The sequence below is a fragment of the Scyliorhinus torazame genome, chromosome 6, assembly GCF_047496885.1.
Source record: "Scyliorhinus torazame isolate Kashiwa2021f chromosome 6, sScyTor2.1, whole genome shotgun sequence".
Lineage (NCBI taxonomy): Eukaryota > Metazoa > Chordata > Chondrichthyes > Carcharhiniformes > Scyliorhinidae > Scyliorhinus > Scyliorhinus torazame.
The window spans coordinates 218,728,787-218,743,480 of NC_092712.1; the positions used below are offsets into that span (position 1 = coordinate 218,728,787).

General features: G+C 45.5%; 1 protein-coding gene across 7 annotated transcripts in view; it reads left to right on the forward strand.

The window, feature by feature from the left end:
• skap2 (src kinase associated phosphoprotein 2) overlaps positions 1 to 14,694 on the forward strand; it is a 1,200,731-nt gene that overhangs the window by 723,548 nt on the left and 462,489 nt on the right. For all 7 annotated transcript variants that reach the window (XM_072509431.1, XM_072509435.1, XM_072509432.1 and 4 more), the window contains exon 3: positions 2,246 to 2,271. In XM_072509431.1, coding sequence (XP_072365532.1) covers positions 2,246 to 2,271 — 26 coding nt within the window. The remainder of the gene's footprint in view (positions 1 to 2,245; positions 2,272 to 14,694) is intronic.

Genomic DNA, 14,694 nt, shown 5'->3' on the forward strand with positions numbered 1-14,694 from the left:
TTGTAGCGGGTGATGAGGGAAAAATCTACTTGATATGGCCCTCACCAATCTGTCTGTTGCAAATACATCTGTCATGACAGTAATGATAGAAGTTACCACCGTTCCGCCCTTGTGGAGATGAAAGACCTTCATCGGGGGGCATGGTAGCACAGTTGCTTCACAGCTCCAGGGTCGCAGGTTTGATTCCCGGCTTGGATCACTGTCTCTGCAGAGTCTGCACGTTCTCCCCGTGTCTGTGTGCGTTTCCTCCAGGGTGCTCTGGTTTCCTCCCACAGTCCAAAGATGTGCAGGTTAGGTGGATTGGCCATGCTAAATTGCCCTTCGTGTCCAAAAAGGTTAGGTTGGGTTACTGGGTTAAGGGGAGAGGGTGAGGTGTGGGCTTGGGTAGGGTGCTCTTTCCAAGGGCTGGTGCAGACTCGATGGGCCGAATGGCCCCCTTCCGCACTGTAAATTCTATGATTCACACTGAGGAAACAGTCCATTGAGTTGGTTGGCATTACCCTGAAGTTAAATGGAATGGATGCAGAACAGATGGAGCAGCTTAAAGCTTGACATCCATGAGACACTGTGGGCCATCAACAGCAGCAGAATTTTATTAATTGGCAATATGTGACCTCAAAGTCTGGCATGTTTATCACTTTACCATCAAACCGGGGATCAACCCTGATTCAATAAGAAGTGCAGGAGAGCATGCTGGCAGTAGAACCATGCAAACCTAAAAATGAGGTGCCAGCCTGGGGAAGCTACAGCACAGGATGACTTGCATGCTGAGCAGCAGAAGCAGCAAGCATTAGATAAAGCTGAAGGATCCCACAGTCAACAGATCTGATCTAAGTTCTGCAGTCCTGCCACATCCAGTCGTGAATGGTACTGGACAATTGAATAACTTTCAGGAGGAGGAGATTGCACAAATATCCTGAACTTCAATGATGAGGGAAGCCAGCAGGTTAATGCAAAAGACAAGGCTGAAGCATTTGCAACATTCTTCAGCCAGAAATGCCAGATGAATGATCCATTTTGGCTTTCTCCTGAGGTCCCCAGCATCACAAATGCCAGTCTGCAGCCAATTTGATTCACTCCATGTGTTATCAGGAAAAGATGCTGGATATTGCAAAGGATATTGGTCCTGACAACATTGCAGCAGTAGTATTAAAGACTTGTGCTCCAGAACTAGCCGTGTCCCTACTCAAACTGTTCCAGTGCAGCTATGATGCTAGAGTCTACCTGGCAATGTGGAAAACAGCCACGGATGCCCTGTCCACAAAAAGCAGGACAAATCCAACCAAGCTAATTACCGCCTCATCGGTCTACTCTTGATCATCAGCAAAGTGATTAAGAAGTTTTGTTGACAGTACAGTCAAGCAGCACTTATAAAAATAACTTGCACACTGATGCCCAGTTTGTGTACCTGACCAGACCACCCTGCTCCTGAACTCATTCAACTCATGGTCCAAAAGAGGTGAGATGAGAGTGACCAAGTGTGACATCATGGAATTTGAGCAAAATTAAAATCAGTGGGAGGTGGGTGGGTGGGTGGGTAGACGCTGTGTGGGGAGTGGGTATGGTGAAACCCATTCACAGGTTGGAGTCATATCTACTACAAAGGAAGATGGTTATGGTTGTTGGAGGCCAGCCCCAGGACATTGCTGCAAGAGTTCCTTAGGCTAGCATCTTAGGCCTACCCATCTTCAACTGTTTCACCAATGATTTTCCCGATGGGTGGCACGGTGATGCAGTGGTTAGCGCTGCTGCCTCATGGCGTTTAGGACCTGGGCTCGATCCTGGCCCCCGTGTGGGGTGCACATTATCCCCGTGTCTGTGTGGGGCTCACCCCCACAACCCAAAGATGTGCAGGGTAGGTGGATTGGCACGCTAAATTGCCCCTTAATTGGGAACAAAACGAATTGGGTACTAGAAAAAAAAAATCATAAGGTCAGAATTGGGCTGTTCATTGATTATCATGTTCAGTACTTATCATAACTCCCCAGACACCGAAGTAGTCCATGGAAACCTTCAAGCTTGGACTGATAAGTGGTAAGTAACATTCATGTCACACAAGTGCCAGACAATGACCATCTCCAGCAAAAACAAATCCAATTATTTTCCTTTATGCTAGTTATGACCCCACCAGTGAGGAAGACAAAGAATCCCAAAATCAAGTTATAAGAAAAAAATAAGTATTTATTGGCATTGACGAACTGAGTTTGATTCTAGATAACGTCGTAATTGCTCTTTTATTTTCCAGCTACCCTCAGGAGTTCCAGGAGAGAGGTATTTTTTTAGTCTCTTTATTAAAAAAATGATTTAACTTGTGAATTTGCAAGCTTTTAAAAAAGATTCTGTGCACTGCCTTGTCCTCATCTTTCAAAAAAACTGACATTCTATTTTCCTGTTTGTGTGGTGCAAATGCAGAATTGCATATATTTATAAATAAGTGATTTGGCATATTATAAAGCAAGGAATGACGAGCCACTTAGAACCCCCATCTACAAATCTCAAATAATCTGCTCTGTAATGGATCCTAACCATACATTGGATCTCTTACGGAAACTTGCATAAATAGAGGATAATGTGCGCTAAAATATGGTATACCTTTTGAAAGAAGAATAAGAACAAAGCCTTTGAGCATTTTGGTACGTAAATCTTTAAAAATGAGAAGACAAATAGGTAAAATACTTTAAAAAGACATATGAACTCATGGGCCTTATAAATAGGAACATTGAGTACAAAAACTAATGCAAGACCTATGCAAACTATTGATTAAGTTGCGGGATTTACTGGGTGATATTGGGCTTTAGTTGGGAGGAGACAATATAGAAATTGGTGCTCATTTGATTAGAGCAGAGAAGGTTAACAGAAGATCTGATTTAAGGTATTCAAAATTATCAAGGGTCTTCATACATAGATGAGAAAAAGCTGTTACCCCTGATGGAATGGGGAGAGGTAGAATTTTTTTTCAGTAAGCAAAGAGTTGTTAGAACACAAAGTACCCCATCAGCAACAATGGTGAGAGCAAAATCTGTAGTGACTTAAAAAGGGGTATGGAGCAATAATTGAAAAAGCAATTTAAATGGGTATGGGATGGAGCTAAATAGAAAGAGGTGTGATGAGCTACATGATATCCCCCTTCTATGCTGTATATACTGATTGATTGCTTTCCTGATAGGAAAGTACCATGATCTATAATTTTATCCATGCCCGTGCTAATTTCTGCAAAGTTCAATCCTGTGTTGCTGGCCTCATAATTTCCTGAGACCAGCTGTGCAGGAAACATTGTTTCATGGAGTTCTGTGGCAATAGTGTCTGTGCTTGTTCATATAACCTACAATCTTAATACCTTTCAGATATACTGAAGTATAAAATATACCATCTAACCAAAATGTCAGATTTGAAAAGTGCACAAATTTCTCAAGTTGTAACACTAATTGCCACTTAGTGTCCTGTCTAATGTAAAATGCCAATGAATACCAGATAGTGCAGAATTATCTACTGTAGTTTTGCTGTATGATTGAAGCTCATTTTGATTCTCAACAGTGTGAAAACCTGCTGAGTTAGGGAGGGGGAATGGAGTGTGTGGTTGCTCCCTCTGCTGGTCAAATCTCAGCTAATACAAAAGCTGAGCATTGAAATGAAGTTGAGTCGATCAATGGCTTTTGGAATCAATTGTTGTTGGTTATTTCTGGTACCCTTTTGCTTTTACTGATAGTACACTCTTTGTGAAACAGAAATATGCTAATATGGAAATTAAAAATGTATATGGAGATTGTGGAGAGGAAGAGATTCCTTGGAATTTTTATGCATTGTGATCTGTGACAAGAGATTTGGGAGTTAAATTTTGTGTAGAGGAGTTAAATTAATGAAGTACATTGTATTACCAGATGAATCATTGTCTTTTTGAAATTTGTCTGATAATTCTTATTAATGTGCCTTTCATTTTTACTTTTCCTTTGTTAAGAGGCTTGGGACATTTTTTTTTGTTAAGGCAGAGTGTAATGCACGCTGTTCTTGGTAGCATCTTTAACCAACTATTTCTACTGAGCACTAGTGTTTTTTAATTCACCACAGTGTCCAAAGTGTAATTACCTTTTTTAAATATGCAGAGTTTTAAAAAATTGTACTTTCAAGTGTAAGCTACACTAACGCGAGGCAGTATTTACTTTAATGGTTATAATGTGGTGGGTAATATTGACTCCATTTTGTACTTTAAAATGTTATGTTAAAATTAAAGACAATAGTATTTGTATCCAAATCATGCAATAGATTTTGTTGATCCTTGTACAGCGGAATTGACTTTTCTCCCAAGATACCACTTGAAGAGGTCATGACCTATAGCCTGTGGCCACTGGTATGAGGGTCACAGCTTGAGGTCAGCAAAAGCTTCTGTGAACCTACGGGAAGAGGTTTGTTATCTACCAGCTGTAGACACACTAGTTATTAAGGAAAAATCCTATCTCTGATTCTTGATAGGCTAAGAAGGTAATGACAATGCAGCAGTTTGATAATCTAGCCAATCAGACTGATGAAGTGAGCGCTGAGAACTTGGTGACTAGTTATTGCATTTGCTAAAACTGAATATATTCAACTATGGGTGGAGCTAGAATATGTGTTAGGGCTTATTTATAAGACTGATTTTAATTTGTATGGTCAAGTACAGTTAAATGTACTTTATGGTTGAGTTAAATTTAAGATCTATTTGACCACTTAATTTGTCTATTGATGTAACTTTTAGCTAGCATCTCCTTTTGTTCTCCACTCCATTATTTAAAAAAAATTTAAATGCCAGTTGTATTTTATTGCATTTATTTACTGCTAGCTCATGGGCTACATTGTGTTAAGTGCTCAAATGTTTTGGGTGTCATACATTGTGCAAGTCAAAGCTTTGCAATGACTACAGCTGAAGAGGTGGGTAATCTTATTATTATCAAAAGTACACAAATCATATGAGTTATTTTGCAGAAAGTGACAACATCTCCATTGGCACTAACGGAGAAGTGATTCTTACAGTTTACTTATTTTCAGGTTCAGTAAATTTTAATTGAATATATATGCTTAAAGATTGTTCTTCTGTAATTGTATAATGAACTAAATTCAACCTATTAACTTAGCTGAATGTGAGCACGCTAGTGAAAAGTTGTCAACTGGCTAGTATATGCAATTTATGACTAGTCAGGTCAAGTCATTATTATAGTACAAAATATAAGTATTGTTGCAGGATAAATGTTACAACATAAAATCGGAGTGATTCATAGTTTGTTGGCTGTAAGTATAGCAACCACTACACTGACTCAGGCAACTGTGACAGATTTTTGGCTAGAGTTGTGAACCAAGTGTTTACAGCTCCACGTGTTTCAAAGTGATGACATCTTTTACTGCACCAGCATAAAACTGTTAAATGTAACTAAATGGTATCCACTCTGAGATCAACCCTTTAAAATTAATTTTTATGCTCTAAGATATTATACTTTATAAGGGAATAATAAAGATGCCTGCTAAACCAATTACCTTAAGCTTAAATTTAAGAACAATAGTGACAGCCTCATTATTGCCTCTATGTTACATTCTGATGCATAGATCATGTATTTGGCATTGCTTAATAATACAATATGTTGCATACAGAATAAAACCCAATATCTGCCTTTAAGGAATCTTCTGCTCTTTTTTTTTAACCTCTGTTTTAAATGACAGATTAAGTCTTCTACATCTAAAGATTGTATGGTCAGATTTATGTATTGTAGTATTTCCACACAGGGCTTTTATGAAGTCATAAACTCTAACTGTCTAAGCAGAAACCGATTCCAAAAGTGCACCTATCTTGTATATGACTGCGAGTCATATATATGACTGCTTATAATTTATTTTGAGTTTAAGTTTCATATTTTCCAGTCACCTTTTTCATTATGAAATATAGTGTTGGCATTTGTTAAAGCTAATGGGTAATTAGACAGTGAGATGCTCTGTTCATTCAGGGAATCTGGATTTGTATGATGTCTGGATTGATGGGGATGAAAGTTTCCACGGTTGTCCATCAATTAATAATTTTTTTATGGACTTAGTTCAGTTCAATACGAATTAAGCAATCTTACTAAACAACCAAAATAATGATTGCTGCAGGAATCGAAAATACCATGCAAGTACTGTAGAAAGTGATTTTCTGAGTGAATATAACATATGTAAAGGAAACTTTTATCTGTATCCAACTTATTATACTCGAATAGAGATTGATGGCTGATAGTTGGTTCAAAGAATTCCCAGTTTCGCATTCCTCATACCGAGTCTTCAGTAAGCTGTCTTTAAAGATCCTGGCTGTGAAATTCAGATTTGTGGTATCTGAGCTGATTCCGGTTCAATAAAGAGGTGGTCACAGAACTGTTTTCAGCCCAACCTGGAGCCTCACACCAGCACAAGAGGCCATAAAAGGTCACTGTTGCCCTCAACCTTTGCACCTCCAAGTCCTTCTCTGCACGAGTGGGAGATTTTGCCAACGTTTCCCAGTATTCCAACAGCTGGGTGGGCACAGAAGCATTTGCTCTCGACGAGGGCAATCCATCGTCTTTTTGCTAAGGCAGGCTCAAAGGGCACACGGATAGGTTAGCAGGGTTCCCAATGGTGCAGGACATCATTGATTGCACCCAAGTGACTCTGTGGGCCTCCATGTTGACAAAGAAAGTAACGGGAACTACAAGGGCATCCATTCCATAATTGTCCAGTTGGCGTGCAACTCTGTCAAAACCTTAATTGGTGATGCCCACTAGCCAGGCAGCAACCACAATTCATTTTGTCCTGCATCAGCTGAACCTATCCACCACCTTCAGCCATTCTGGCAGGACCACAGGCTGTATGTTGGTCCACAAGGGGTAACCCATGATAAAGGTGACTGATACTTGCAGATGGCAACACCACTTGGAACATTATCAAGCAGGTATTTGGCCTACTGTAACAGTAGCTGCTTTGACCACTCAGGCTGGGGAGTGCTGCACTGCAGTACACACCAGAGCACTTTTCAGTTTGTGCTGGTCTTCTACATCCTCCGCAGCCTCACCATTATGGCAGCACAGGCTTTTCCTTCATGGGCCTGGAGACTATCGTGAGAGGATTGTGACATGGTGGGAGCTATTAGCTGGTAGGCCAACTGACACAAAACAGCCAAATAGCAGTAGCAAGAGCATGAATGCTGGCATCCTGAGAGAAACAGGTTTGTGTATCTCCATGCCACTGCCAATGCCATGGGGTGACACCACAGCAGTCCGAGTAACCAGTTGGAGAGTGGGCTCCTGCGAGCAAGTTCTTTTGCAGATTGAGATCTGCAGCCATGATGGCATCAATATGAACCTTCATGGCAACAAGCATGGATCTCATGAATTATATCTGTGCTGCCACTGTAGCACTGCAGTGGAAGCTGAGACCACTAGACTTACGATTAGCAACAGCACGGTGACAGAGTGGTTAGCACTGTTGCCTCACAGACTCGATTGGCAGGATGACCTGAGCTGCATGTTGGGATTCTTTGATACAGCGTCTCTGTGAACATGGAAGAGGACTGATTTGCCGGCTGAAGAAGGGTGGAATGTGATAAGTTTAAAATGTTGAGGTCTCCAGGGTCTCTCCTCTTCTCTCTCTCTCTCTCTCTCTCTCTCTCTCTCTCTCTCTCTCTCTCTCTCTCTCTCTCTCTCTCTCTCTCTCTCTCTCTCTCTCTCTCTCTCTCTCTCTCTCTCTCTTCCCCCGCCCCCCCCCCCCCCCGGGGTCTGGTCTGTATGTCATCATGCCAAATCCAGCTATGGTGATGGAAGAGCCTCTTTTTCTGGATTCTCTTAAATCCTTCTACTAATGGACTTTTGGTGACGGCATGTAGGAGAAGGTTGCACATAAAGTAGCTCCTGACAGGATGCTTGTTTCTTGTTTTCTGCCCGGTTCACAGACAAACCCAGCCATCTAATTGAATAAGGCACAGGTCGATGAAAATATGTTGAAAGTTGCAAAAACACAAACTGCTGGAAAGAAGGGTATGAGTGGTAGTCCTTCGACGGAGCCAGAGAGAGTGAGAAGCTCATTGGGAAGGGAGATGGCAGAGAGGACCTCTGTGAGTGTGGCAGTTCCTATCACGGTGGGGCAATGGCGCACAAGTTTCAAAAACAATTTAATAAACATTTTGAAAGGCAAGGAAGGAAGATGATGGAAATCCTCAAAGAATGTATCTAGGAGGCGCATGACCTGCTACGGGAGAAATTGGGAAAAACATTGGAAGCCGTGAAAAAGCGTGGAGAGGGCTGAAGGGTGTGGAGAGGATCTTGTTGCGGAATCGTGACCAAATTGTCTTGTTGGAAGCAGAGATGCTGCTGATGGAGGAGAGAAATACGATCCAACTAAGGAACTAAACTTCCTTAGTTGGATAGGGTCAACAGAACGCTCTGTCAGAGGTCTCGGGTGAATGAGCCAAAACAGGTCCTGGGTCAAAGAGAACCGGGACGTGATGTGAGAAGGAAGCACCATCCGGATTTATCAAGGCATTGGGCAGAGCTAACGAAGAGGCATGCAGCCTTTAATAGGGTGAAAGTCGGCGCTATATAAGAGTGGTGCATTTTGGAGCGGTGTAGCTGGTTGAGAGTTACGTGCAACTGCAAAGATCATTTTTTCGGTGGGATGTTGAGAATTGCAAGAGCTTTGGTTTTGGTTACTCCTTTGCAGCAGAGACTGGCGGGAGAATCTTTCCTTTTCTTCTTTGTTAATTAGGTGTGGGCCCTGAAAGGGGGGGGGCTGTCTCACTTGCAGTTGGGTGTCTTAGCTAGTGAACAGAAGTGAGGTGGGGGAGGGGTTGCCTGTCAGACATGTTTGGATGGGTTTCAATGAGGCTAGCCTGTTTGTTTCGCCGGAGGGGGGGGGGGGGGGGGGTGCGGGTTGGCAAAGAGGGAGTGTTGTTCCTTGGTATGTAGTCTGCAGATTTTAAGTTGGGGGGGGCAGGGAGGGTGTGCTGATGGTGACCAGGGGTTTCTCTTTGTCTCTCTTATGGGTGGGATTGGTGGTCATCGTGGGTGGGCATTGTGTTTCGGAATTTGGAATAAGGACAGGACAATTCCTTACGGGGAAAATGGCTGATCTGAGAGGGATGGGGTGGGAAGAGCAGGGTTGAGAGAACCCAATCAGAATAATCACTTGGAACGTTAGAGGTCTGGGAATCCAGTGAAAAGGTTGAGAGTTTTCTCTCACCTGAAGAATTTAAGGGCCGATTGTGGTGCTATTGCAGGTGGCCCACCTATGGAGGAGGGATCAGACTAGGCTACAGAAGGGTTGGGTACGCCAGGTGTTCCACTCTGGTTTCGATAGCAGTGCCTGGGGGGGTGGCAATTTTAATTAACAGGAGGATCTCTTTTCTAGCAAGGAGGGTTATGGTGGATCAGGGAGGCAGGTATGTGATCGTCACGTAAGTCAGTGGTGCTGGTATATGCCTTGAATTGGGTCAATGTAACATTTATTTAAAAAAAAATTTAAAATAAATTTAGAGTACCCAATTAATTTTTTCCAATTAAGGAGTGTCATGATATCCAGATCAGCATACCATGGTGCAATCACATACACACTGATGGACAGGCATTTGGACCAACCAGCACACACACAACATTGTAGCCAATCACTAGTGAGAGCACACTCACTATAAAAGGGGGAACACGAGAGTTCCTGCTCATTCTGGTAGGAGACAGCTCAGGACACAGAACTTGCAGCGTGACACTCCGACATAGACCATGTGCTGAGTGCCTCACCAACATTAGTGATAGGGCTAGGTCCATAGGTTAGCTGGTAGCGAGCGTACCCAAGTCTATAGTTAGTTGCATCTGTTAGTTAACACAATAAAATCAAGTTGCACCATCTACAGCTGTGTTGGCTCATTTGTGTATCAGGACACCCAACACTACATGATACCACGAGTGGACGCAGACCAGCGACTGTGAGACCTACCTGCACCGTTTCAGCAATGCGCCATCCTGATCCATGGAAAGCATCAGCCCGCCGCAGCCGCTCCGAATAGCTGGCAATCTAGGTGTAAACTGGAAGTTTTTCAAACAGCGCTTCCAGTTATTCCTCGAGGCCACAGACAGGGAGAATGCATCGGACACCAGGGAGATAGCCCTTCTCCTCTCCACGGCAGGGCAACACGCCATCCACATCTTTAACTCCCTGGCATTCGCGGAAGGCGAGGACAGAACAAAATACAAAATGGTGCTGCTCAAGTTCGATGCACACTTCAGCGTGGAAGTCAATGAGAGCTTCGAACGGTACCTATTTCAGCAGTGCCTGCAGGGTAAGGACGAACCTTTTCAATCATACCTAACACACCTCCGCATCCTTGCGCAGTCCTGCGGCTACTGGGCCACCTCCGACTCCATGAAAAGGGATCAGATAGTTTTTGGGGTTGTGTCAGACACGCTATGCCAGCAGCTCCTTAAAGTGAAACAACTCACCCTGGCGACTGCAATCGAGACCTGTGTCCTCCATTAAAACGCGACCAGCCGGTACTCCCATATCCAGGCGGCCGAAACAGCACTGCACGGGGCCCCCGAGGCGGAGCGGGTCCAGTCGATCGAGTACCTCCCGACCCGCGACCCGGCGAGGGCGGCCATTTCGCGTGCTTTCCAAGGCCTCCCGTGCTTGTACGCGCCAAAAGAGGGGAGGCTGAGGCAGAGGAACGTGATGCGCAGGCGCGCACTACGCAGAACCGTGCATGCGCGGTGGCGCAACGAACGTTACGAACGTAATGACGTCACGACGTGCAGCAACTGTGGATCTGCACACTTAAAGCGGCAATGTCCTGCTTGAACCCGACAGTGCCTACGCTGTGGCAGGTTGGGCGACTATGCTGCCTGTTGTCGAGTACCTCAACCTGCCAACTCGCAACAATTCTGCCAGTCTCGCAGGACCGTGCGGGCCATTCAGCCTACATTCACTGGCTTACCTCCAGACACCATGCAGACCGGCGACACCGACGACAGCGAGCCCTTCCGCGTTGCGGTCATCCATAAGAACAGGCTGTCCCCAAGTAGGCACCACCAGCAGATGCCGGTCCACACCATTGATCCGGACGATGAGTGATGTGCCACCCTGACGGTCAACCCAAATTCGTCGCCCACCTGAGAGACTGAACTTATGAGCCTGTTTTGGTTTATTTTGTTCCATTGGACTTACTGAACTGGTTTACAGTACTGTTGACATGTTTCTATTATCGTTCTGTGTTTGAGAGTTTGCATTTGTTCCGTTCTTGGTACACTTTTGTTCTTCTGTTGCACCTGACATCTTCCTATGTATATAGTTAGCCTCCTGTACATTTTGTAGTTAATCTCATACACACACATTTAGTTGCACCCAGTACACAATCTTATTTATTATCATGCAGGCACATATTTCTTGTAAAAAGGGGGGTTGTCATGATATCCAGATCAGCATATCATGGTGCAATCACACACACACACTGATGGACAGGCATTTGGGCCAACCAGCGCACACACGGCATCGCAGCCAATCACTAGTGAGAGCACACGCACTATAAAAGGGGGAACGCGAGAGTTCCCGCTCATTCTGGTAGGAGACAGCTCGGGACACAGAGCTTGCAGCGTGACATTCAGACATAGACCATGTGCTGAGTGCCTCACCAACATTAGTGATAGGGCTAGGTCTCTAGGTTAGCTGGTAGCGAACGTACCCTAGTCTATAGTTTGTTGCATCTGTTAGTTAACACAATAAAATCAAGTTGTACCATCTACAGCCGTGTTGGCTCATTTGTGTATCAGGACACCCAACACAACAAGGAGCAATTTAGTGTGGCCAATCCACCTAGCCTGCACATCTTTTAGGTGTGAAACCCACGCAAACACGGGGAGAATGTGCAAACTCCACACGGACAGTGACCCAGAGCCGTGATCGAACTTGGGACCTCGGCGCCGTGAGGCAGCCATGCTAACCCACTGCGCTACCGTGTTGCCCTAATGTAACATTTATGAGGAAACTGTTAGCCATGATACTGGATTTGGACATATCAGTTGATTCTGGGAGAAGATTTAAATTGCTTTTTAAAACCTGAAACTTGACCGGTCCAGGCCAAGGTAATTTCTTCTTTCCAGGGTCAGGAAAGCAGAGCACTCGTCTATAGTCATCTCAGACCAGGCTCTACGTTTGGTGGATTTGGTATGAGAGGTATGCACGGCTCAGCGTCTGGCATGGAGGCTGGATGTGGGGTTATTAGCGGACATGGAGTTTTGTGGACGGATATCGAGGCCTATAGACAAATACGTGGGGTTTAATGGGAAGGGGTCCGTCTCGGCCTCTAATCTGTGGGAGGCCTTGAAAGTAGTGATTAAAGGGGAGATCATATTGCTCAAAACATATATCGAGAGGGTGGCTAGAGAAGAGCGGCTGAGGTTGGTGGATTATATATTAGAAGTGGATCACAGATACTAGAATGACCCAACCCAGGAGTTCCTGGCAAGCAGGAAAAAGCTGCAGATACAGTTTGACATGCAGATAAGGCGGTGTGCCAGGCATTCAAGGGGGGTTACTTATGAATATGGGGAGAAGGCCAGCCATGTTTTGGCTTGCCAGTTGAAGCGGTAAGCGGCCTCCCAGTAGATTATCCAAGTCAGAGACTCGAGCAGCAGGCTGGTGTGGGTTCTGGATAAGGTTAATGGAGCATTTGAACCTTTATAGGCCAGAGCTGCTGTGGGGAGGCGAAGAGAGAGAGAGAGATATGTCAGGGGTGGGGGGGGAGGGGGGGGGGGGGGAGGAGAGGCAGAGAGAGAAATATGTCGGGGTGAGGGGGGGAGGCAGAGAGAGAAATATGTCGGCGGGGGAGAGGTATGTCGGGGGGGGGGGGGGGGGAAGAGAGAGAGGTATGTCGGGTGGGGTGAGGAGGAGAGAGGTATGTCGGGTGGGGTGAGGAGGAGAGAGATATGTCGGGGGGGGGGGAGGAGAGAGAGAGATATGTCGGGGGGGAGGAGGAGAGAGATATGTCGGGGGGGGAGGAGGAGAGAGATATGTCGGAGGGGAGGAGGAGAGAGATATGTAGGGGGAGGAGGAAAGAAGAGATATGTCGGGGGAGGAGAAGAGATATGTCTAGGGAGGAGGAGTGAGATATGTCGGGAGGTGGAGAGATATGTTGGGGGTGGAGGAGGAGAGAGATATGTCGGGGGGGGGCGAGGAGAGATATGTCGGGGTGAGGAGAAAGAGATATGTCGGGGTGGGGGGGGGAGAGATATGTCGGAGAAGGGGGAAGTAGGAGAGAGAAATATGTCAGGGGAGGAGGAGAGAGAGATATGTCAGGGGGAAGAGGTATGTCGGGGGGAGGGAGGGAGGATGTCTGGGAGAGGGGAGGGAGGAGAGAGGTATGTCGGGCAGGAAGAGTGGAAGGAGGAAGAAGAGAGAGATATGTCAGATTTTTTGGAGGGCTTAAAGAGTTTCCCGAGGCGGGGAGGAAGAGCATGAGGATCTGGAGGCACCGTTGGGTCCAGAGGAGTCCCTAGCAGCAATAGAACGGATGCAAACAGGTAAGGCCCCTGGGCCGGATGGGTTCCTGGTGGAGTTTTATAAAGGGGATAGGTTGGTTCTGTTACTGATAGGGATGTTTGAAGATTCTGTAGCACGGGGCTCCCTGCCTACAATGTTGGTACGGACATTGATTTCCCTTCTGCTGAAAAAGGACAAGGACCCCATGGAGCGCGGGTCATACTGTCTTATTTCATTATTTAATGTGGACGCCAAGACATTGGCGAAAGTGCTCGCGCTGAGGTTGGAACCCTTGTCTTCCTAAAGTAGTTAGGAAAGATCAGACTCGATTTGTTAAGGGCCAGCAATTGTCGTCCAATGTGCGGCGATTGTTAAATGTGGTTCTTTTCCCCATCTGACGGGCCCGATCCAGAGGTAATCCTCTCGTTAGACGCCAAAAACCCATTCAACATGGTACAATGGGGGTATTTCTTTGCCGTTTTGGAGACTTTCGGTTTGGGGCCCAAGTTTGTGTCATGGATCCGCCTGTTGTCTAATGCTCCCTTGGCTAGTGTCCGCACCAGCACCATGAGCTCGGGGGTACTGAACCTGACATTTCATTACTGGGCTGCTGGGCAGAGAGGTTATTGGGTTGGTGTAGTGACCAGGGGCTACTTGGGTACAGCTGGAATGGAGGTCATGTGAAAGGTTTGGACTGGGGTCATTAGTGACTGCCTCGCTCCCGTTCTGATCAACCAAGTATTCGCCAAATCCAGTGGGTGTTTCCACTTCGAAGATATGGAGATAATTTTGACAACATTTTAAACTGGGATCAGTGTTGAAGCTGGTTCCTATCTGTTCGAGCCGATGAGATTAGATGCCACGTTCAGGGGGTGGGAAGAGGAGGTGCTGGAGTGCGTTAGCGATTTGTTCCCAAAGGGCGGTTTTCCAGTTTAGAGGGATTGACGGAAAAGTTTTGGCTCTCGGATGCAAGTTCATTCAGATATATCCAAATTCGCAACTTTGCGAGACAGATTTTCCTGACATTCCCCGTGGCGCCACTAGCATCTCTAATGGAGAGGGTTCTTTCGCTCACGGGATCGGAGGACGGGAACACTCCCGTATTTATGAATGTATTTTGCCAAAAGTGTTGGTGTCAGTGGAGGGGGTTAAGGCTAGATGGAAGGAGGAGTTGGGGCCCATATTAAATGATGAGTTGTGGAGTGAGGCTCT